The 25532-nt window shown below is 45.2% G+C and overlaps 1 protein-coding gene across 1 annotated transcript in view; it reads left to right on the top strand.

Moving 5' to 3' along the window:
• The window catches only part of LOC138569467 (uncharacterized), a 312282-nt gene that overhangs the window by 85289 nt on the left and 201461 nt on the right, over window positions 1–25532 (top strand). The window contains exon 2 of the mRNA XM_069647453.1: window positions 6244–6464. Coding sequence (XP_069503554.1) covers window positions 6299–6464 — 166 coding nt within the window. The 5' untranslated portion in view covers window positions 6244–6298. The remainder of the gene's footprint in view (window positions 1–6243; window positions 6465–25532) is intronic.

The raw sequence follows: 25532 nt of genomic DNA, 5'->3' as shown, positions 1-25532 counted from the left end.
CCAGAGTTTGGGGCATTCTGCGGTGGCATGCTCATCTGAGGGTTCTGTTGAGCCCTCAGTATGTGACCCAGAACCCGTGCCATATTTTGGACCTGGCGCTCAATTTGTGAAACCCGCTCAGGCTGATACGGGGCTCTATTTTCTCCCCTGGGCTGATCCCGGGAAGGGTAGCTATCCCTTCTTTGGTAATACCCTGGGTTGGGAAGATTCTGGTACCCCTCCACCCTTGACCTCCCCTCTCCCGGATTAGGTTGTCTGGGCTCAGGGAATTGGGGAAAGAAGGATGGATGATTTTGGGGCTGGAAATTGGGTGGATACCTGGGGAAAAAGTTCTGCCCAGGATTTGGAGAATTTCTGCCCTCCTGTGGGAAGTTGGGAGGGAAGTTCCCTGGGTTAAGTGCTTGGCTGGATCCCCGCCCCTTGGGCTGGAGGAGTCCACACATAACCCAGGATTGGTCGGTTTCCCTTGTAGCGGGGACTTACATAGTCAGGGGAGCGGGGGACCCCATTTGTGGGACTACCTCCTTGACTCCCTGTCTGTGACTGGCCCGAGGGCCTTCTGGGCTGTGAATTATTTGGTGCAGGCAGGTTTTTAGGCCCCCCCCATCTCCAAATCTAAAACGGGGGCAACCTTTACCTCTGCCACCTTGGCAGCAGCAGGGGTGCTGTTGGTTTTGGGGTTTTTCGGCGCATTATTTTTATTTTCGATGGCCTTCTGCACCTCATAGATCCGGGTAGCCTGTTCAATGACCCAGTCTAAAGATCTTTTCTCATGAAAATCTCTCACGAGCTGGGTCATTATGTATTTGGATAAGACATGGAAAAACGTATTGATCTACCCAGTCTATTGATTCAACATGGGTCAAAACCCTTGACAGTTGGAACACAGCTAATGCTCTTTTGTAAAGTCATATTCTCATTGGTAGTAAGAATACGGTTTGATAAACATACAACTTGTTTTCTTGAGATTTTGTTGTGTCTGTGGGCATAATAGTTTTTTCTTTCTTGTGGCACCTACAGCACCTTTTTGTTTTGTGCCTTGTCCTTAAAAAAAGGGATGAGTGCCCGAGGTACTTCTCAGCAATTTGCCTTACCTGAATAGTGGCATGGCTCTTGGTGGTGAAAAAGTAGGGACGATCTTCTCTTGCAGCCACAACTATCAAAGTAGTACAATTGCCAACCAGAGGCTCCAAGGAGGATCTGAACCCAAAAGGCAAAAAACTCCAATGAAGGAGCAAAAACCTTCAGACTGCTTAAGTATTTCACAAGAACTGGAAAGACTGTGGATGTCGGCTGACTGGAGCTTTCAAGCAGATTGTCAGGAAGTAGAACAAACTGGAGACCAAAGAGCATAATAGGGGAGAGACACGGGGACTAATCCAGGAGCAAGGAGGACCAGAGAATAGAACAAAGGAAGGCAAACCAGGGCCAGCTTTCGGGCCGGCTAGTCATTTCCATGCCATAGCAATCCTACACTTGACTAATATATAGTCCAAATCCGTTAATTTGGTAACATGGTTCGGGGCCTTAGGCCGAGGATACATACCAAGCAAGCACTCCTCAGGTGTCCATGCAAATCTATTAATCCCTGCTCCTTCTATTCTTGACCTGACACCAGACCAGAAGAGCTGCACCACACGGCAAGACCAACACGTATGCATCAGATCCGCCTTGTCCTCTTCACACATGGGGTAACTAACTTAGCTATCCTATACGGGGTCATGTTTGTCCTGTGAAGAATTTATAATTGAATGAGCTTGAGCTGGGCTTTACTAGAAACTTTTTTTCTTGTGTATAATGGCACATTAGCCTGTTCGTTTCCTCAATACTTCTGCCCAAATCCTCTTCCTACATAGTCTTCACCCTAAGGTCCCCCCCTATGCAGACCTGCCAGTAGCATGCAATACATCCTCGACACTCCATGTTCCTCTACAACCAAGTCATATAGCAGTGCTAGGGTACCATCAGGTTCGGGCCATCCGGTAGGCACTGCCAACTTCACTCCCAGTTTTTAACTTCAGGTGAGGGTAGTTGAGGGGTATTGCTTTGAGTTGGATCCCTTGGTCTGTCGACCATTCTGAGGTTAGGCACAGGAATTGTGGTGACATCCCACGCTTGTATTCTGCCTGCATGGTTTGTGGTGAGTTGGCTCTCCTCTCTCTGGTCCTGCGTGTGTAAATGTGAGCCATAGTCCACGTTAACATGCCCATCGCGTGACTATTTTCCCATGATGCTGTGCCGAATCCCCAGATGTTGTCGCTTCTCCCCTAAGGGAGCCTCTTTCTATGAGACCAGGGAGGTGAGTTCACTACCCAAGAGTCTCCCTGGGGGGGTGGTACTCGGCTGGTGGATTTTATAGCTAGGGAAACTCCCTATGGGATTAGTGACTACCAGGAGAGAATGCTTTATCCCTGCCCACTCGCCTGATCTAGCCCCCCTTTCATACTAACATCAACCTCTATCCAAAGATCTCCATGTGCTATTGTCACCATTCACCTAGTACTGAGACGAAGAAGACCTCTAGTGAGTCACAACAGCATGACCCGATCAGTGCTTGTAACACAGAGGAGGCGCAGAGCAGTACAGAGTACCTCCCAGAACCACTTTGCCCATTCTAGTGGTTCTCGATAGCTGACTCGACAAAGCCCAGTTTGTTTGTTTATTTAAAATGTATTAGGCGCGTTAGACCCTAGGGTATCAGGGCGCAAGCAGTAAGAAGTCATACAGCTTTTAAGTTACATTGGTTACATAGGTATCAGAAAAACAGCTGGTCTAATAGTTCATTCAAAATATACACAAACATCAGTTAAAAGCGAGGAAGGACTTGACAAAGTGTCAACCCGCCCTTGAGGAACCGTGAAATGGAGGATGCTCTAGGAAGGAGAGAGGCAGACAGGGAAGCTGAGAAAAGGTTGCTCTCAAGTTGGTCCGGTATGCAGGGACAGCACGGCGAACGGGAATAAAGACTATCCTGGCTTCCCCGAAGGTCGGCTCACATGGAGGAATGGTCCCACGCTGACAACAAGAAGCAAGTACGGTGGAGCCACCGCCGGAGACCAAACAAGAAAGCGGGGGAACCTCCACCGCAGACGGCAGGTGCACGTGACGACCCAAGACCATCACAGACCATGTAAGAATGTATGCTGGTGGTTGGGGTGGCGCTGGGGCCCCTATAGAGTGGCAGAGATAACTCCAGGGAGCAAGTAAACAAAATAAGCCACATGATTGGGTGTGGGACCCTGATGGAAGTCCAGAGACATTTGGAAAAATAAAATGAAATAATAACACTTGGCAGGATAGTGAACCAGGTTTCGTAGGATGCTGGCGAGAACCCGCAGTTCAAGACTGGGACCCTCACCTATATAAAATCAAGTATCTAGATTGCTGTACTTTGTTACAATATCCGACAGACTGGGGAAGCGAGGTGACTACAGCCTAAGAAAGTAAGAAACAAACAAAATTGGGTCCAGCCAAAATATTTTACAAGGCGGGGAGGGGTATGAGACTTATCAACAAAACACACATAGAACAGTACCCCATTCTGTAATTTCACTTGATTTTATCGTGTGCACAGAGGAAAAGTAAACGCATCATGGTATGAATTGGTATAATTATTTATAATTTTTTTGAATGCATGATCATTTAACAAGTGTAAACAGTGGTGACAGCAATAATCTATTATACACAAAAAAAACATTAAACTAAATTCTCATATTGTGAGGGCAATAAAATTCCATAACACATAGAGGTGAACTAGAAAACAGTTTAGCCCATTCAAAACAGGTGAACCAATGAGCGGCACGTGTTACTGGGTTCGTGCTTGGCGCAGCTTTCGGTTCACCACACGATTGTTAACGAGTAATGTTTAGCGCTGCACGATACCTCTAGATTGTCTCTCTCACCCTGGGCGACATGTACGAGATTGGATCTCCCTTACAGGAATGTTCCCTTACAGCGTGTCGGGTCCAGTGGTGTTACAATCTCCAAGTGTCCGCCTTCATTTTTGGCTTTGCCTTATGTGCGACACATTCTAATTACAAGTGTCAGTAGGCTTGGTCCTGCCACTGATGGTGACAGCTGGTAGCTGGACATGCCGCAATTCCTGGAGTGGGTTTTAGCTTTACAATGAATGCAGGCAGATTCATGCCAGACCCATCCTTAAGTGAGTTTTCCTTTTCTGTAAGGGCATTCGTGCAGTTGATATACACCGTACTGACATGGTCACAGGTGGTTCTATGGGGAGCACAGCACTTTGCATCATGACTCAGAGACACAGTGACTGAGCATTGTGACCATTGCCGGTGGAACAGCACATGGTCACTATTTTTGACTCATGTGTTTGGTTCCCCCTGCAGTTTGTATGCATGAGTATTTTTGGAGCGAATGAGATGGGATTGTCATATCTGAAAGTTTGAGGGGCATGCTACGTTTTCTAGTTCAACTCTATGTGCAGGATTTTTTTTTTGCCCTCGCAATGTAAGAATTTAGTTTACTTGGATGTTTTGTGTGGTAGGGTAGAGTATTGCTGCCACCACTGTTGTTTACACTTGTTAATTGATCTTGCATTCAAAAAAAGAATAAATGACTATACCAATTAATACCCTGATGTGATTACCCTCTGTCCAGACTCTGGGCACCGGTTAAAATCTAGTGTGTGCAGCCTGAGAAAGGCCTGGGGAAGGGAAGCATTACACCCCCCCCCCACTATGTGAAAATGGAAATACCATCCGAATAGAAGTCAAAGGAAGGGAGATCACCCTTTGACTTATACACCTTGGGAGAATACAACAGTCTGGAGAAGGGAGTGGTTCTCCAGACATCACAGATCAGACCAAGGGAAGGGAGGCATTGCCCGAGGTCGGTCATCCACATGCTGTTTTAAATTGTTGCTTTACAATAACCTTGGAGAAACCATAAAGGGAACCATGAGAATAATACATATGATGACAGTACTTGGCAGGGAAATGTACCAAGTCTGCATGGAAGATTAAAAAACCATAAAGAGAAAGGAACACAGAGCTTGGCAGGCATGTAAAACAAGTCTGTTTGAGACTAAGAGACCTAATAGAGAAGGAAACCAGGTCTTCCAACCTTGGCCAGTGACCCATCACATCTTGCAGAAGCATCTAGGCCACTCTTTTTCGTCACAGTGCCTGGTAGGAGGAAACCAGGTCTTCCAACCATGGTCAGGGACCCACTACAGCTTGGGGAAGCATCCAAGCCGCTCTTCTTCCTCGCAGTGCCTTATAGGAGTAAACGAGGTCTGACAACCAGGATCAGGGACCCACCACAGCATGGAGAAGCATCCATGCCACTCTTCTTCTTTGCAGTACCATGGTAGGAGGAATCAAGGTCTGCCAACCAGGGTCAGGGACCCACTACAGTTTGCAGACACGTCCGAACTCCTCTTCGTCACAGTGCCTGGTGGGAAAAGATCTAGGTCTGCCAATCGAGGTCAAGGGTCCCAGAGACACAGAAGAATTCTGGGAAGGGCCAATTGGAGAACAGGGCCATTTTCCCACCAATTGTTGAACTGTATAAAATGCCTAATGAAGGCAGGGGAAGCGAGACATCCTCCAGCAGTTTATTAACTATACCAGACGCCTGAGGAAGGCTGGGGAAGGGAGACCTTCCCACCCAACACTTGGGAAACTGATAAACCCAGAACTGTCTTTTTGTCCAGTGGAAGGGAGTCATTCCTCTGGGCCAGAAATACTTTTTTAAATTTAGTTTAAACTTCGAGTCTGAGGGACAGAGCTAGGATTTTGAATTGGATATTAGGATTTTTGCTTTTAACATCCTCACTGCAACATTAGTAATTTTGGTTGTGGCTGGGAAACCCCTCTTAGAGTTAGGGCAAGATAGGGTTTTCTTTTCTTTTTCACACGTGAATAAAAGGTTATGCCAACCATCATGACCCCTCGATGTCAGTGTCTTACTTCTGCTCCCGTTACCATGCTCAACATTTTGTTTCACGACACAGTTTGCCACCCATGCTAGGCTTTGTCCCTTTGACAGACTTGCTCTGCGCATGGGTGGACCTGTGGACCCAGTCCAGATCATGCAGCAAGTAGTTCTTTTGCTCACGAGCTGCTTCTTGTTCTTCTTTACCTGTAGTGGGAAGAATGTAGGAGCTCTGGGGTTGCCACGTTTGCTGCCTGAAGTGGTCCCTGTTTGTAGCTGGCATTTTCTGAATCTGGCACTCTGCAGTTCACTATCTGACGGATACCTTTTTCTTCACAGATGATTGGACCCACTTGGCCTCCAGACCTCACCAAGAAGCTAGTTCTGCACTGGAATGATGGGGAAAGTCAGCCTAGGCCAGAAAGTCAGGCTGGACCGAAGAAGACTGCCTCCTATACATGGGGCAGACGCTGCACGCAGTCGGGACAGGCAGAAACCTGCCTCAAATCAGTGGACGGGGCTGTGCATACCTGCCACAAAGTGCCCGCCCCAACCTCAAGGTGAGATGAAATGACGGAGGTCAAGGTTGTGAATATTTGTCGGTGAAACATGGCACTATCAATGCACAACGCTGCTGTTTCTTCACCTTTCTACATCACAAAGTATATGTAGAGAGCTGTAATGCATACTTTGCCCCTTCCAGTGGGATGGGGATCTTCTTGAGAGAGTGTGGAAGAACCACAGTGCTATGGTTGTCCTGTGATGGATTCTTTAAAATGGCATTTAATGGAAATGAAAAGAGTTCATTGTGACCTAATGAGTGACCCATAAGCCCTCCTATCAACTCTTGAAACATAACGTTTTTTATATTATATAACCAAAAGTACCTGTTCTCCGAACGAGTTCTGTAGACAATCATGATAACAATCTCCTCAATTGTTGAAAATCAATGGTGTTGTAGGACGCTGTTCCAATTCGCTTATCGCTTGATGTGCTTTGCACCCTGAAGTAAACTGCACTGAGAATGGGCACGTGTGGCTCGCTGACATACCCCAGAGCAGACATTGGGGGGGGGGGAGAGGCGAGAGTTAGTGTGCTGCTGCTTACTGGGACCTTCTGTGCTCTCTTCCCACCTGTGGCCACACCCCTGCATGGTGAAGTTCGTTGCGGTGGAAAGATCTCGGAAACCGTGCATCCTAAGGCCTTGAACTGTGGCTTTAGAGGTCCCATAGGAACCTTGAGTTTTGTTCCTCTTGTCGGGACGGTCCTTTTATGACTACATTGATATTTCACTGATTTCAGCCAACCGTCTCAGTTGCTGAAATCCGGGGAAAGAGATGAGGTGTCCAAATGTTATTTAGGCAGCCATGTCGGGAGGCTCAGAACAAGTAACTATGCACAATTTAGTGCAGATTGGTGAAGCAGTGTGGAATTGTATAAGGAACAACGCTTTGCCACACACCCAGCCATCCACACATTTTCACTTTTATGAATATAGATTAAAATAAATGATCTTCCACAATGTATACAATACATACAACCACACGTTTCCAAATGTATTTACATTTTCTTGTACGTCTGCATTTTCCCCAAATGTTATAGACCTAACATAGGTCACTCTTATAAGCACTTTTTCAATCCTGTCAATTATTACAACATATAGATGTTCTCATTTAGATGAAAAGACGATTTCAGATAGATTGTATTCATTTATAGAACTCCCTTTCCCCTTTTGTATGGCCTCAATGAGCTTTGAGGTTGTAACTCCCTCGGTGACCGCATTCCATGTGTAGGAGATTTTAAGAGTATAAATTAAAATGTGTGCATTTTTGTGCCTGGTTAGGGTGGGCTGACTAGGCTCCAGTGAGCAGCCCAGAGGTCAGGCATGTGGGTGGGTGCTGTTGGTGGTTTAGGATAGAGTGCTAGTGCTGAAGAAACGATGTGTGCTCAGATAGACCGATTATGTTTCGTTGGTTGTCGCTGGGGTTTGTGTTGGCGGTTATGTGTGCTGCTAGCCCCGAATAGGATAGTCTGAGCTGCCTTCTAGGGTGCATGGGTGGGTGGCTCTGTCTGTGGTCTGTGTCCACAAACGTGGTGTACAGTATATGTACTGTACGCTTGGATGGAGTTCGACTGCCGTGTTTTTTTTCTTGTTCCAATGCGATTGTCTGGTCTCGCTATTCGTGGCCCCCCTTAAGCGCAAGTGGTTGCGGGGGAGGATTACAGGGGGTCAATAGTTAGTTACGGTGTGCCTCTGTGAACGCTGCCAGCATCCGTGGGGTATTGGTGGGTAGTAGTAGTGTTGTTGTGTTTGGGAAGGATGTTTGTCACGGTGTGCCGCTGCAAATGGCATCAGCATTCGTGGAAACATCAGGAGAATTTAGGAAGCACGGATTGGGATTCTCAAAAGAGGAAAAAGCTGAACGAGGATATGCCCAAACCACCATACCCTGCCAGTATGGCTAAGGTAAGTAAGCTATTTAAAAAAATAAAGAAAAACCAGCAACAATAACTTCTGGAGAACTCCTACACCAGGCTGTCAGACCTGCGGCTTCCAAAACAGAGCAAGGCAAGGGCTGGCTGTTACCTTGAGTTCCACTGCAAAAAAGGGCTTGCCAAAGGACAACCTACCAATCATTAGAGGTGGCTGGGGTAAAGGGTCACATGACCAAAGATACTGATTGGTCGGTAGGACTGCAAACCGGCCTATACAACCACCACAGGAAGTGAGAGCCCATAGACCCACACTGGCTTAAACCAATATGGATGCTGCAAATTAGGTTCACAAAGAGCCCATAAATAGTAAAAACTGCCATTTTGTGCCTTTCTGGTGCTAGTCCTGAACAAAAGCGAGACATAAAATACAAAATTGTCGAGAGCAGGATTTCACACAAAAAATAAAAATGCATTGGTGCTCCAAAGGCTAAGAAAAAAAGATACTTTAGGCTACCAAGGTGGTACAAAACTAAAGTAGAGCTCCCACTAACCTAAGCCCTAAAACCTATGTAGGCTAAAATAATAATCCAAAAACGAGGTGCCTCTAAGCACCTCTAGGACTTGGCACATTAGAGGGACCCATACACCTTAAGTAAAGTAAAAGGGGTTCCAATGGCAGGGTGACTTCAGAATTCCATCTGGCCAGCTAAAATGAGGATGTGGCCTAAAATGCATAAAGGTTACAAGTTGAGGTGTACTAAGAAATGGCCCTTAAGGAGGAAGTGGTGCGGGGGGCACTCAGAAAGACCTACAAGGAACAATGAATGTTGAAAAAAGGTTGAGGAAGTCACACCAGGGAGGAGCCAGCCACAGAAGAACAGGGAACGAGAGGTGGATGGCACAGCAATTGAGGCAGCACATGACTCTGGTGCTCCTCAGGCGAGTGAGAAAGAACCAGAGCACTTGCCAGATGTCCTCAGATTAAGATTCTCTGGTTGGTTTGTTTGGCACAGTCTTTGCAGTAGTGGGTCACCTGCTTTTGGGTTCGGCAATGAGGGAACGGTCAGGAGCTGTGGTCCAGTTGTTCCCACTGGGTCAGGGGAAAGGAGCAATACCGTTGATTCCTTCGGGCAGCCTTGAAGAATGCAGCTTCAGGGTTCCAGCTGTTGAGAAGGTGAGTGTTAGATTCCTGCTTGTATCCACTGGGGGAACATCACTCAAGCACACAGCAAGCATCAGTGAAAGCGGGATGTGGTCAGCCATCCCTCCAAGCACTGTAAGGAACTCATGGTGGCAACAGTAAAGACGGGCACAAGTGATAACAGTGCAAGGGTGTTTATTGAACAATGAATGCAGGGTGGAAAAACGCCTAACCTAAATCTAAGATGGGAGCAAGCGTCAACCATCAAATGAAAAATAAGGCAGACCTAGTGGCGTCCTGCTAAAAAAAAAAAAATACTATAATGAAACTATTGCCAAGTCCTTACAACTAATTACAGAAAGAGTGTGGGAAAGGGTTTCAATAAAGAAAGAAGTGTTTTCAAATCATAAGTCAGGATGGTCTTTAGCCAGGGGTCTCCCTTCCCCACGTTTTGAGCACAGGATAAGGTGGGACTTCTGAGCACAGCACACGCTTGAGCTTTCCCAGCACGAGGTGACAGCTCTTGTACCAGCTATCTGGTTATTCGATGGTTAAGTCTCTTTTAACAAAAGTCTCTTGTCTTCGAGGGCCTGATTTATTGAAAACAAACAAAAGGTTCTATTCCACAATCCACATTGGGTTATGGCTTCAACCCAGGAGCCCCCTATTCCGGGTGTAGACCCCTCAAACAGTTCTTTATCGATATCAGAACCTTCAGTGGCTGAGTCTCCCGCTTCCGAGCGTCTGATGGTTCCAAAAGAAACTAAACAAAAAAACAAACAAAAGTTCCTTTCGGATTGCACGCTAGGTGAGGATTCATCACCTCTGGGTCCCCCTCTTCCGGGTGTAGACCCTTCCTAAATCTCTGCCTCCCTCTGCTGAGTTCACTATAGCTTATTCTCTCATTCTAGGGTGATGGTTCTTCACCCCTGGATCCCCCTCTTCCAGGAGCAGTCCCCTTTTCGAATAGTTGTCTGTTCTCAGCCTCCCTCTTCCAGGATCACTATGGCTTTGCAGAAAGACAATTCACCTTTTAACTTTGAGCAGTCTTGATGTCTCTTCAAGCAATTCTCTTGGACATCCCTCCGTTTCTTGGGACTTAAGACTTTACTCCTCTCGATTGGCATCCCTCCACCGGGTTCACTCTTGCCACTTCTTCTCAATTTCCTTTTACTTTTTATGATTGCAGGGTTCACTTTCCTTGCTTTCTTTTGGTGCTGGATTCACTTCCCTTGCTTTCTTAATTGGTTGCCGGTCAAAGACTTTCAATTGTATGGGGATTTTGCTGTATGACCACTTTGACCACTTTTCGCCTCTTCCAGAGGGCTTCTGGATACAGTAGTTTCTACCATTGGTTAATTTTCCAGCGTTTCCTGCTTGAGAACCCACATGTAGCCGGCCTCCTCGATTGTTGGCTATCCCCCTCTTTCTTCAATCGTATCTTTACAATTTCAAAGTTCAAATTAGCCGCTGGCTACTTCTTGTTCAAGTTCATTTTTTTCATCGATTCTCCCCTCAACTCACGGGCTGTGATGAACCGATTGCCTTTCTTTATCCTTGGAGTCCAGGTCGGTACCTCAGAGAACCAGCGTCCTTCTCCGGCTTGCTTATCAGTGGAGGAGGGTCTTGCGTACCATAGACATCTTCTGCAACACATGCTGGCTATTGTTTGCGGTCTTCTATTTTCTGAGGAGGTTTCACAGGCCTTGGTCGGAAAGGGCAAGGTCGTTTCCCTCCTTGTCACCCTATCTGTCTGCACCGTCTTTCTCCTCCTTTTGAACTGCCGTGCTGAGTTAGCTCTCAAGTCGTGTGGTCTGCCTTGCTCTTCTTGTGCTCCACCTTTTATTCTTGTGGGGAAAGGAAAGGGCCATCAGGTGTGTGTGATTCTGGTTGAATGTCCGACTCAGCCTGACCCTTGTGTCGGGACATGTCAGGTAAAATTATATTCTTAGTCCTGGGGGGAGTTGGTAAATTTGGAAGGGTGGGATTGGTAGGGTTTGTGAAGTAAACGCGAATGATCAGGATTATTATTGCGAAATAAACAAGGGGGTTTGTGGGAATGGTAGTGTTTTATCTGAGCAGGTTGGAAATGATGATCAGAGGGACGGGATTGGTGGGGTTTTGTCAAGGTAGATTGGGTTTTCGGGAAAGAATAATCATAGAGACATGGAGAAGAATGATTGGGAATATCCTGGTAGAAGACAGGATAGTAGGGATTCTGGGAGTTGTGGTTTTTGATGGATTCTAATAAGTGAGAATCACTGGGCATAAGGGAGGTAGTTGTACAGCAGCCTATAAAAGCCATAAGGACTTTGTCCTCCTCACCTTCTTCCCTGGTATAATACCGCATCTCACCTTGGATATTCCACCAAGCATAACCTCGGGCCCCCCTACCTAGCTGATCCTTCCTCGCTCATCCACCCCCAGGGTTGGGATCTCAAAGCGCTAGCCCTTCCCTGGCCACCTGAATAAGGGATTCTTGAAGTCTACTCAGGAGAGTACCATCAGCTTTCTCACAGCACACAGGAGGGTTCTCCTACAAAGGAATAAATCCACTGGGCATGATGCTGGTGTACTAACATCATTGATAACTGGAGGGGGGAGGGTAGGAGAGGCAAACACGGACGGTAACTGCCCTACGACCATGTAAACAGCTCAGACTGGTAGGCCTTTGCTGCCATGTATGGGTCCTATGTAGGCCATTCCCGCTATAATCAATGAGAGTTTCATTAAATAAAGAAAAGGGAACCTTCTCAAAGCTCACATGTATTCAACTTTTTCCAAGGGAATGTAATCTGTTTTGTGCTGCTTTTAGGCGTCCCACCTACTTGGATTTTCAACAGATTTTTAAAAATGTAAGTGAGAAGTGTTGGGAGGGTCTATTTGCAAACAGATTACATATTTCGATTGAGCTTCCGTTCGGCCTAGTGTTGGGAGGCAGGAGGCAAAGATAAGGTCTTTATGTAGGTGAAAGAAACCCATACCTGATGTCATGTCGGAACTTGGGTTCGTGCTCATCGGTTCACATTTTTTAGCCAACAGAAGATCGGATTTCTCCAGTAGCTGGATGAGCTTGATGAGCTGCCACAAGTTTTTTTAGGTTAGTCCTCCACTTTGGTAGAAAGAGTCAAATGTCGTCCAAAGCTCTAGGCATATCCACTATGTAAAGGTTAAATAGGAAAGGGGCCAGCACACAGACTAGCTTTAGACCCAAATTGGTGCTGATTTTGCTAGAAAAGTTCCTCTCCCCATCTAGTCTTATTCTTACGTTAATGTCAGTGTGCAGTTGCCATGCCATGTTCAGTAGGTCCCCTGCGATAACCCAGTGTTTCAGTTTCTTCCATAAGTTCTCTCTGTGTTTGGTATTGAAGGCTCTACTGTAATCAATATAGGCTATATCAAGTGGTAGGCCAGTTTTCATGGCCTTTTCAGCAAGGGTTTTTAATAAAAGGATATTCTGGATGGTACCACATCCTTTCCTAAAACCATTTTGTAAAGGATTGAGGTGTTCTTTATTGTCCCAAGAGGTGAGCTATTTTAATAATATTGTGGCAAAACCTTTGCTAGTTAAATCTAGCAGCGCTAGAAGCCTATAGTTGTTCTGGCATTCGCTGTCCCCTGTTTTAAATGCTAGGATCAGTAATGAGCATTTCCAGCTACAGGGATTTCATGGTGGATGACAATCGTTCAGTTAAGTTTCAGGAGGAGTTGTTACCAAAGTGATGCATTTTCTTTCATTATTTAATTGATGATCCCATCCGGCCCAAGTTCCCCCGAATTTTTCAATATTGATTATTATCTCAATATCAAGCACTTCTAGATCCCTCAAGTCATAGCGCTCTGTAGGAGATACAAAATGCATATAGTCATTGTAGTATCTTTCCTGGATGTACTTGAAACAGATGGATTCCCTCATCACTTGTATTAAGGAGCAAGCCGTCACGCAGGTTTTGTTGTTAAAGGACCGCAACTTCTTAGAGCTGTTGTTGCCAATATTTTAACCTTGGCTTGCCATTTCCTCGTATTGACCGTATTTTTATATTGGGTGTGGCAATCTTTATACTTGTTTTGAAGTGTTTTCGGTGAGATCCTTTTCTCTGTTACATTTTTCACAAAACAATATCTCGGGCTCCTAAAAATGATCAAGCTTGCACAATGCATATTCAATAACCAATTGAATTCATATACACTCAATCTTACTCATAGCTGTGAGAAGGCTGCACCGGGTCTGTCGGGACCCCACCTGAAGGAGTCCTTTCACAAACAAATGCAATCTACACAACAACGCCCTTTGTGTGCCGACAATGAGCATGTAAACACAACCAATCTTACTTGATATTTTGAAATACTTTTTAATTACTTATACAATCCTAAGCATTTAATAATTTGCATAGTAATTGTGCCAGATAGGACAAATGCTTTACAATAATTTCACATTAAGCCTAATATCGTGAAACAATATAGGCAAATCAATACAATATGCCAGCACGTGTTTGTATGGACCTGGTGCTGGTCGAATGACCTGATAATTCAAACAATAGTAATTGATCCGGTCTTCTCTCCGTACACAGTTGAATTGATTAGGTCTTTCCTCTTGTTTGTTAAAATTGGGATTTGAATTGTAACATGGTTTTGTTGACCTTTCCCATTCTACCAATCCCCACCCTTATAATTTCAGGATCATTTTTAATGTTAAAGGGAGACGGGTGCAAAACGCTACTGTTAAAGACAGTTTATCTTCTGAAGCTAAGCCCTTTGATACTTGGGAATGGCTACCTTCTGACTTGCAACATACGAAAAAAATGAATTATTAATAACTCTGATATCTATGTGACGAATTGGATTTTGCCCTGACGAAGTACAAGGATGAGTAGAGACTATAATGCCCACTCAGCCCTCTCACTGCTACAAAGCCGACACAATCCTAAAGGTAAAACGGGAATAGTTAAGAGATTTAACCCTGCCTTTTGTGGAACTGTGGGCCGGCTACACTCGAGGGGTGTGAATATGATCATTTAGCGACCCAAACAGCACAGCAGAACATCCCAAGATAATGTCCAATCAAGGTTCTAACACAAATGGATATACTTTAATAAAACGTACCATCTGCAACATAACTAAATAGAAAAACACTACACAAAACCTTCCCTGAGGAAAGAACAGAGAATAACCAAAGATAGCCTAATACAGCACTGTGAGTAATGAATCGGGTGTGTATGGCAAGTAAACGCCACAATGTTCTTAGGAAGGATATGTTTCTTGGATGCATAAAGGGATTTAGTGACCTAAACAGTCTCTAGGACCCAGAATTGACCATGGGACATTTATGAGTTGATAGTACCCAGTCGACTGCGTTGATCTTGGCTCCAAGCAGTTTGCATTTAACCTGGCTTCAAGCAGTTTGCAAGTGGATCATGCACAGTTTGGGTACGGTGGATTGTGGCTCCGACCAGCACACTGGCATCAAGCAGGGTCTAATGCAGTAGCTCTGTGCAGTTCGAAGGTGGCATTCAGCAAAGAAGGGTGTGATGCTCACCAGGATCTGTTGGAGGTTGAGCTAGGCTTTGACCACTCGATACAGTCGGTGAGTGACGCTCCAGCAGTTGTCAGTGGGCAGTGGGTCATCATAGCAGTGATCCTGCTGCATCGGTGCTCGGGCACCCAAAAAACAGGGGAGGCTTTCACACAACTGGAGGGGTCCTTCACCATGGTGAGTTCCTGTAGCAGTTCACCCCCACTGATCCCTGGGGATGGTTAGGGGGCAGAGCTTCCCTCTGCCTTGAATACTCTGTCTTCAGCTCACTGGTGGAGCACTTTGGAAAGATCAACTCTCCCTACAGAGGTCCAATGAAATCTTCTTGAAAGGTCGGAACCCAAAAGATAATTCAAAGAAGCGGTGCGAGACACCTTCTTTTAAAGGTAAAAATCTGCAGATTATTGGACTATAGCTAGCCTGCCTTGGTGGTCCAAGCCCTGCTCTTGAAAGAAGTGGACTTGCCCTTCTGACATCACACCCAAAGTGCTTTGCTCTAGGAAAGGAAGGAGAGAGCGAGGCAGAGAGAAACAAGATGGTGCAAGTCTTTCTCCATTGTACAGAGCCCTCCTGTCTACTCTAACCACACACCCTTGCCTCCTCATAAGGACCAAAGGCCCTTGAAATGCAGCATCCTAGTGTTGGGCTAATCCTTTTGCGAATATATGTGCCCTTTCTTTCCTGTTTTGTTGATGCATCATGGATTAGCACTACTTTAGTTTTTAAATAGAGCACACTGGTATATTCATATAGTAAGAACAGGCTTACTATCACATAGTAAAATATGGTGCCCATAATATACCTAGTCTGTCTGTGGACCAGGCTGTCAACAGCACCATCCGGACTGTGTTCAGTCCTTCTTTAGTTTTCATGACTTACACTCCACATAGGAGGGGACAGGTGCGTGCGCAATTTTCTTGTGTACCGTGTGGTTCCCCGGACAACAGAGAAATTCATTAGAGAGCGCGCGAGGGTCGCAGCTTCCCTGCACGACAGTACGCACTCAGCCTTTCCAGCGTGATTGAAGAGGATACTGACAACGGACGCTGAATTCACATTCCGTCCTTGAGTAGATGTAGTCCGCTGTACAGGTGAGAGTCACGCAGGGTTCAAACACTGCGTTCTTGTAAGAGACCTCTTTAAGAATAAGAGAACATTGAGTGATCATTTTTGATGTTTTTTGTAGACGTTCACCCCAGATCGCTGCTGTGTATGCACCATGGATGGAAGAACAGGGCAAGCACTATACAAGTAGTGCATTGAAACTTTTTACATCATCCTCACTGTATTAGAGGTGAGCCTGCATTATGGATACAATAATCATGTTCCTGCTTTTTACTTATCCTACAATTGACTGAGTGAATGTATATATTGGGGGACAGTGTGAGCAACATTACCATTATTTTCAACAGATCACAAGCACTTTGCTGACACGAGTGCTATATAGGAACTGATGTGTAGGTCACAGCCGCAAGCAGTTTCGAAAATGGCACTTTGGGAATAGAAGATTGCACCATAAGTTTCTGGTGAGACCAATAACTAGGATCCTGGTTGATCCTAGAGAGAATGTATATATCCCGTATATATTAGAGCTCCTCATCGATACATATTCAAATGCTATGTTTCTAGCAGGGTTTTCCGTCTCAAGACAGGATAGTTATCCAGTCTTGCGAACAGAGCACCAGAACACAGAATTTTACTCCTAGAAGAAGGTCCTCAGGCACTCAAATGAAGGTATGCATATTAATTTGTGAAATTATGCCCTGGGCTGTCTAGACACAGGGTCACAGTAATGCATCAATAATAGTGATACTATATATCAAGTACTGGAATATAGGAAATACACTTGGACTCAGGTTAATTGTAGCTGTTTTGTTTTCACTACGCAAGGTAATAGCACTTTGATGGTAGAAGACAGCTCTGAATTAGAGGGATCAATCCTAGATGGATGACTTTTCTTGATGCAACAACAGTCATGGTACTCCATAATCCATCACATAATCGTATGCTGCCTAGCAATTTGTTAGCATTTATGTCAAATCTGCTGTATCTATTTGACTGGGTCTAACCCTTGTTTTCTTATGTCAGTTTAGACTTTCTCTAAATCTTTAAGTTTTGATTGTAAGGCAAAATGCTTATAGACTTTTCATTTACATTGTTGTTTTACAGTTCAAATTTTTGCTCAAGAAGGAGAGTTGGTTAACTCGAAACGCGTCAGCCGTTCAAATTAAACTTTATACATGTATTGATGAAATTGTTCACACAAGCCGTTTATTTTGGACTTTGTACCTGCATTTCAAAGGAAAACATTTTTTTCACATTAAATTACTGTGTTTTTTATCAAATGAATAACCAGCGTGGTGTTTACATTTACAATTGATGAGAGGTAGAATAATTATTTTTGAATATTAAGAGTATGTTAACCGTCTTATGACGGGATAGTAATGGTGTGCAGGGGACGGGAGGGTTCCCACTTCTGGATCCTCTTCTCTTCTTTACATATGTGTGTTAGTGGTCCTGTGCCAGGTTCACTGTTCCACCCCTGCACCTTAAGTATTTTTTGAATAACTACATAGGCTCAGATTGAAAAATTTAACATACAAATTTTGGAGTGCTCCAACAATTCCCTTTCACCCTTTCTTTCCTGTTCCCAGGCTAACCTCCTGTGGGGTAGCTGTCTTCGGGGGAAGGGTGCCAAGGAACAAAGAAGCAGTCCCCCAAGGCTACATTCCTACCATGAGTGGCAAGGTCCAGCTTGTCTGAGAATACACATAATCCTTTCAAAGCATAGCATGGAACCCCGTGGCTGGCACGTGTGATATCAAATTTCTGTAGCTGTAATAATTATGAGAATACCATGCATCATACCGTAACTCGGGTATAGCTTACATTTAAAGATTATTTTGCCACCATGAGGTAGACTCATAAATATAGAGTGTTGGGACATAAGTGCATATCTTTAATGCAACCCCTGTGCTGTAGAAACTTGGCTGTCCCTGCAGCTGTCAAGTGGGCACCTGTGACCTCTGAACATGCTCTGTGCCACTGGTAGAGCAGGTGCTGCAGATAAGGCTGCTGATGCAGCAGGGCACAAGTACGATGCTTTTGGCATGAAGCCTATGAAAGGGGAATCTGGTCAGCAGATTATTCTTTCAGAAATGGAATTAACTGCATCATTTTGTTAATTAATATAAATAAAAAGCCAGGGCTTCTATACCCTTGCCAAATGGCACTCCGCCACACTTTTGCTTTACCTGGATCTCCTGCAATACTAGAGGCCACTCCAATTATGTTCACTATTCGTCTGGTTATGGTTTATTCGCTAATTATGACCTCTTTGCACTGCAGGAGACTCGGCTAACATAAAAACTAGTTATTGAAAACTAGTTATTGATGGGTACTCCATAATTGAGAGAATGGCTTTGAAGGTGTTTTTGTGAAGGCTAAGAGGAGGGCTTATGATTGGACTAAAGACTCGGAATTCACTAACGGAATTGAAATCATGCGGAGTTCACCTTTATCAACTTACAAAATGCCACTTGGTGTATACGAATCAAAACTCTAGTATGTTGATCATTAATGTATACACTCCTCCTGGGGGTGCCCAGACTCACTCCATTATAACATTTACCACTAAAATGCTGGAATGGAATCAGAATTACTTGATTATGTCATCACCTGTGAATACTTTAAATCCTACTGTGATCTTGTGGTGGCAATGTGCTGCAGGGACATGGTGCATAGTGACATATTTCCAACTCTTCAGATAACCTTGATACAGGCATTACAGGGTGAGAAATGGTTTAATTGTACCGCCAATTATGGCTTACAGTTCATTACTGACTTCAATGACGAAGATGCCATTTGCAAATACACTTGGCCAAATGGAACTACACATAATGATATCGATAAATTCTGCGTCCTAATTTTGCCCAACGCGTTACGGATACCAAATCCTTCTTCAGGGGAATAAGAACTGCTCTTTCTAAAGTCATAAGCACAAAACTAAACTAGTTCTCTAAATTATATACAAATCCTTCCAGAAAATAGAATTAATATAAAGTCACTGACCTGCATTTGTGGCAGCGCAAGTGTGTGTTTTCTTGAACCAGGTATATTCAGAAGTCTTTCTGCCGAACTACAGCCCTCCTCCATCCTTGGACTAAGCCTGGCTGCTTGACCACTCTACCAAACATTTGGGTAGTTCAGGTGGATCCTAAATGGTGTAAACCCTGTTCAGCCCAAGGTGGGCCTTCCTAAATCCTGTTGTAGGCAGTGACTTTTGCAAAACCCCGTAACGATGCTCCTTGCCCTGCGACCTTGCACGGAGTCTGACTTTCTTTTCCTCACAAAGCACCTTAGGGTACACTGACTGACACTACCTGCAATCTTGCATGTTATGCCTCACCCACAGACAGTCGAGGGAACAAATTACTTGTGTGAGGAGCCAGGAATGAGACGCGGACACAGATGACTTATAGTGGTTGTTATAAAATGCCTCACTGTTCCTAATCTAGGAGGTATTCCCCTACCTGAACCATGGGTCTGTCAAATGTCAAGATGCCTAAAGCAAAAATATCCTGTGTCCGAAATCCTATCCTAGCCCTCGCATTCTAAAACAAACTCTATGATGTTAAGGGTATTATTTTATTTGCTTAGAAAGTGCACAAATGTTCAAGTTCAACAAAATGTAAAGCTCCAACTAAAGTTCCTAATTGATAATGTTCACAGTTTCAGAAGAAAGGTCTCCCTTCCCCAGGATTCTCTCTACCAAAACAAATTCTCAATGAATAACCAAGTTCTTTATAGTCCCAGAGAATAACTTCCCCCCTCTTGTGTTGCAATTCACTACAGGGGACTCCCTTCCCCAGGCCTTTTTCCACATTCAATTCTTAAGGGCATGGGTCTTCCTTAGGATTCTCCTTTCAAGATAACACAACTTGGGTGCGTGTCCTAGACTCACAAAACACCTGGTATACTTGTGTGCCAGGTTCTCTTGTTCAGCTCCTTTACACAATGTGGGTGTGTCCCAGACTAGCAATACACCTGGTATGCTGCCCTGCAGATTCTCTTATACAATTATTTATGGGTGCGGATCACAGATCCGCTCTTCGTCTGGTATACTCTCCGGCCAGGACTTGTTGCAATCTCTCTTTCTCATTCAGTACAATGGGGCATGGATCTTCCCCAAGTTACGTTATGGCAAAATACGGTGACGATGAAGATGACACTGATTCCAATGAGGATAACTCTTTCCCCACTCTTGGCAACCAATTCACTCTTTTAGGGTCTCTTTGCCTCAGTTTCGGCATTCCCTTCTCCCCTCTGGGCTCACTGACAGCATATGCATTCTCTCACTCCAAACATACACGTTTGTGTACCCACCTCTGTAAATGCTGAATTCGAACGACATTCCACAGTCAGTCTCTCTCCCTGCACCGGAACAAAGCCCGTCCTGGCTTCCAGTTCCCGCTGTGACTTCCTTCTTCTTCTGCTGGCGGTTCCACAGTCAATCAGCACCGCTTCACTATGCGGCCAGGCCCAAGCTTGCCTCTGCCCTTTTCTATCGCCGGTAGTGCTCTGCAGCCACAGCTCTGTTACACCCTTTTTCTCTAGCACTTTGTCGCTGAGGTACCACAGAACCAATTGTGTACTGGCTATGTGCCAAAAGGGGTAGGTTGAGAGGGTGAGGAACATACATCAGAAAGACATTATCACAAGATAAGTAACTTGTTCTTCAAATGGATTCCTTCATGTTAAGAAGAACAAATGGCTTAACCCTGGTAATGTTCTTGCTGATGGATGATCCTCAAACAGACTCCTCATCTTTGATATATCCGATATCCTGCTCTCAGCTTCGGAAACCTTTTGACAGAAGAGAGCGCCATGCGTCGTCGACTCAAGGTCCCTCTGTGGCTTCCATCTGCGGCTTCCATCCTGCTCTCTGCCGTGACATCGGCATTGGTATAAATAGCATGCGCCGTACCCAAATTTCTCCCCTCTTATTTGCACAGGTGTCTTGAAGATCAAACAAGCACCCAGATGTTGAAAGAGAGGAAAATGTAATCATCGGAAATTCACCCAAGGATAGAGGGACAGGTGGGGAGGGCGATGAGAAATCTGTGGGTGGAACATCCACCCAAAATGACCATTACCAGGGGTAAGAAATTTGTTCTTTTAATGGATTATGTCCTCCCATGGATTTCTCATCTTTGATAGACTCCCATAGCAGTACATAGATGGAGTTGGGATCAAGTATTTGCTATTGATTTATGTTATGAAGGCCAAATTTAGCTGCCCGACTCGACACCGAATCAAGAAAATAATGTTTTGTAAAGGTTTGCAGAGAAGAGCATGTTGCAGCATTGCAGATATCCTGCACCGGTACCCCTCTTTGAAGGGCTGAAGATGCAGCCACTCCTCTTGAGAATGCGCCCTTAAATCATTAGGAACATCCTTGCCAGCTAAATTGTAACATTCAGAGATATAATCCATCGGGATACGGTCTGTTTGATAACAGACTGACCCAGCGTATATGTCCAGTGTATCCAACAAAATGTTGGTCGTCTTGTCTGACTTTAGCAAGCTTGCTAATGTAAAAACTTAATGCTCTCCTGGTATCTAACCAATTTAGTCTCTCTTCATCCTTGGAAGGGTGAGGAGGTGGATAGAACGCTGGCAGAACTATCCTGTGTTGGGTGAAACGAAGAACGAATCCTCAAGACCAGCTTTTCCTTACAGAAAGTAGTACATGACGGTTTGCATGATAAAGCTTGAAGCTCACTCACTCTATGTGCAGAAGTGATGGCTAAAAGAAAAGGTTAGCATCCTAAAAGGGCGTGAATGAAGTGGCTTAAATGGGGATCTCATTAAGAATTTTAGCACTAAAGTAAGATCCCAAGCCTGAACTATGAAAGTTACTGGAGGGAAGATGTTTGTCAATCCCTTAAGGAGCTGAACCCCAATGGGAACCGCAAAGAAAAAGTGCTTGAAAATCAATAGCGCAGACAGATTTCCTTTTGCACCTGATTCCCCGATGGGTGTGTGGGAGTGAGGGGTCGTTTGGGCCCCCATCACACATTCAGCACAATGTGGACCACTTGCAATAGCGGGGGACGCCTCCATTGGCCGTATGCTAACATTAGCACCAAACGGGGCTATTGTGGGGGACACTTGGCTTCCATTTTGTGTGCCCTCGACTTCATCTTTGGACTAGGCCTCACTTCGATAATACGATAAGGCTTCTCGCCCCTCTGCAGCGCTGCGCACACCGCGCTAATGGCCCCCACCTTTCCTCACTCTGTCTTAAAGCCCTTTCTCATGGATGCGCCGGGGATAATTGAAACAAATATACAAATGTAGCATCTCACTCTTCCTCTGAGATCACTGTCCTGTGTGTGAACCGGTTTGAATCCTGCCTTGTAGATCATCCATCTCCACAAACCCGCCAGTGCCCTCTTGGAAAATTTCTGCCAAAATAACCCTGTGCCCTCCTAAGGTATTCTCTTGATGTACCAGAAGTGTGACCCTGCTGTGCAGCCCACCCCAGGGTGCCCCCTACTAAAACCAGACCTCTGTCACCATATATTGCACCCTAGAACTAACACATTTCAGTGTCCCCCCCACAATCTCTTAGATGCACACAGGCCCGCACTATGACTAAGGTTATCACACCAACCAAGAACCCTAAGCCCGATACCCATATACGTCCTAATGAAAAATGGTATAATAATGGTATAATCATTGGCATGCAATGTATAGGTTTGTAAGATTTACTCAAAGGTATACTAATGATTATTGTTTGTGTGTCTAGTGGTAGTTTTTCATGCTAGCTTAGTTAGTGTCCACCATATCTCACCATGCCCTAACCCTCACCCCTCCTGGACGCTGGCAGCCGGACAACGTGATGTTCACCCTCCCTCCAACTGGGCAACCAATCCGGACGAAGCAGCGCCTCCTCGGACATAAGTATCTATACTGTCTATCCAATCCTGTGCTGGTCTAGTACCCTATGTTAGTTGTGTCATCTATGACGCTATTTTACTTTATATTTTCATGTAATTGTAATGTTTGCCAGAGCGCTCTGGAGGCAGCCGAGTTCTCTGGATGCCAACTTTATATAAAGCAACTAAACCTTGCAACCTGTTCTTTGTCTCATTCCCCATTGGGGTGTCTTATATTTTTTGGGCATGCATGTTTAAGACGGGGAGTGAGCCATATGTAATAAGAAAGATAACACAGAGGGAGTGTTGCAAGCAAAAGGATCCATATTTTTAGCTCTGTACCAGCTGCAAAATATGTTCCAACAGCAGCGCTTAGAGTTTTTGTTGCTGGCCTTCTGGACAAAAGCAACACCTTCATAACATCATCTGGGAGGTCCCAATCCTTGTATCGTAACCTCTCAGAAACCAGGTGTGAAGTTTAAGTCCTGATTTCTGCGTGAAGAAGATGGCCTCCCTCTTGTGAGATTAGGTCCACTCTCTGGGAAGATGGATTGGAGGGCAGATGGACATCTTTAGAAGGTCTGGGTACCACGTTCCCCCGGCCCAATCTGGAGCGATAGTGGATCATTTACATCCCGAAATTCCTCAACCTCCTGATGACATGAAGAATGACTGGGACTGGAGGGAACGCATACAGGAGTGGAAACATCCAGTCCACTATGAATATGTCCCCCAGAGCTCATCTCTAAGGAACTTCCCTAGAGCAGAACAGCTCGCATTTCCTGTTGATATTGGATGTAAACAGATCCACTTGAGGGGGGTCCCTCCCTAAAGAGCAAACATTTCTAGAAGGACTTCCTGAGCTAACACCCACTCGTGGGAGACTGTGCTCTGCCTGCTCAAAGCATCCGCTGTCGTGTTCTCATCTAGGGCTAGGTGAACGGTCGACGGAGAGCTTGCTTCTTGAAGTGTCGAGAAAGAGAGATGCATTGCCTCTCTGCACAGAGGTAGTGCCCCTACACTGCCTCTCCTGTTGAGCTAATGCATAGCCACTGTGCTGGCCGTAATTATCAGGACATACTTCCCTCGCACAGAAGGCAATAAGGTCATCAGCGCCAGTCTGATTGCTCTCAGCTCTAAAAGGGTTTTGGATTCTGACAGAGACCAACAACTGCTGATTGTCATATCGTCCATATGGGTTCACCATCCCTTGAGTGAGGAGTCCATGACTACTGTCCTCTCCGTCCATGGTTGCCAAAAATGTTCCCTTTTCAACATACCCTCTTTGCAGGCCCACCACAGGAGATCATTAGACTGGCATCTGGCATTAGGAAAATGCAGGATGCCATAAGGCCGAGCAACCTCAGAAAATCGTAGGACGGCAGATGTTGGGCATTCGGAAATGTTCTTACCATCTTCGAAATATGCTGAGCCCTCACTTCGGGGGTCAAAGCTTTCCCCCGAGGAAGAGTCCAGGACTGCTCCACTAAATTGAAGCTTTCGAGACAGTGTCATATGGGACTTCTTGAAAATGAGGGAGGAGCCCAGTTTGTGAAGGGATTAGCAGGTCCTGCTGAGATGACCCAGAGCCTGTTCAGAAGAACACACTCTGATCGGCCAATTGTCCAGATAGGGATAGATGTGAATCCCTCCTCTCCTCAGATTTGCTGCCACCACCGCGATTAATTTGTTGAAAACCCTTGGGTGGGGGTGAGCCAGAATGTCAGAACCTGAAATTGAAAGTGAGAACTGCCAATAGCGGACCTTGGGTACTTCCTGTGCTTGGCATGTATAGGCACATGAAAGTAAGAATCCTGAAGATAGTGACACCATCCAGTACTGTAGCTGAAGGGCCTTGATGATAGAAAGAGTGACAATCTTAAATCTGTCATTCTTTGTCCAAGCGTCTCAGGTCCAAGATGGGTCGCAGACCTCCGCCTTTCTTAGGATTTGGAAAATGAGAGGAGTACCATCCCTGTTTCCTCTCTGCAACAGGAACTTTTTCTAGCGTACTTTTTTCCAGCAGGGAGAGTATTTCCTTCAGAAGGAGCGGATCTGTTCCCTTAAAGATTGCTTGTTTGTTTGCTTGTGGGGGGGTGGACAATCTGGGGGCCTCTTTAACAATGGAAAGGCAATAACCATGGGCTACCGTTTGCAGTACCCAAGCATCTGAAGTAATGCTTCGCTATCTTCTAAACGCTGTGCTAGTCTGCCTCCCACTAGCATCCTGTGGACCAAGGACTTGGAGATTTTGTTCTAGTGCTGCAGCAGAGGGCAAAGGGGCAGAGGCTTTGTTGGTTGATTTACCTCCATGACCTCGTCCACCACAAGGTAGTCTTCTCAGACCTCTCTGAGACATCTGTCCCCTTGTTCTGCCGAATTAAGTATAGTGTTGAAATTAACAACCCCTCCCACCTTGATTTTTAAACTATTGGCATTTCTTTTTTTTTTAAACGTGTTTATTTTAAACAGGCAGGTTATGGCAATACAAAGCTTAATCACTTGCAACATGTAGCATTCAGTAATATCAATTGATGCTCCTCCCACCCCACCCTTCGGTCTCAAGTTCCGTCTT

This window comes from Ambystoma mexicanum, chromosome 1p (genome assembly GCF_040938575.1).
Source record: "Ambystoma mexicanum isolate Mex_15411 chromosome 1p, UKY_AmexF1_1, whole genome shotgun sequence".
In the NCBI taxonomy this organism is placed as follows: Eukaryota; Metazoa; Chordata; class Amphibia; order Caudata; family Ambystomatidae; genus Ambystoma; species Ambystoma mexicanum.
Note: the sequence above shows the minus strand (reverse complement) of the source record. Positions and strands in the feature narration are given on the sequence as shown.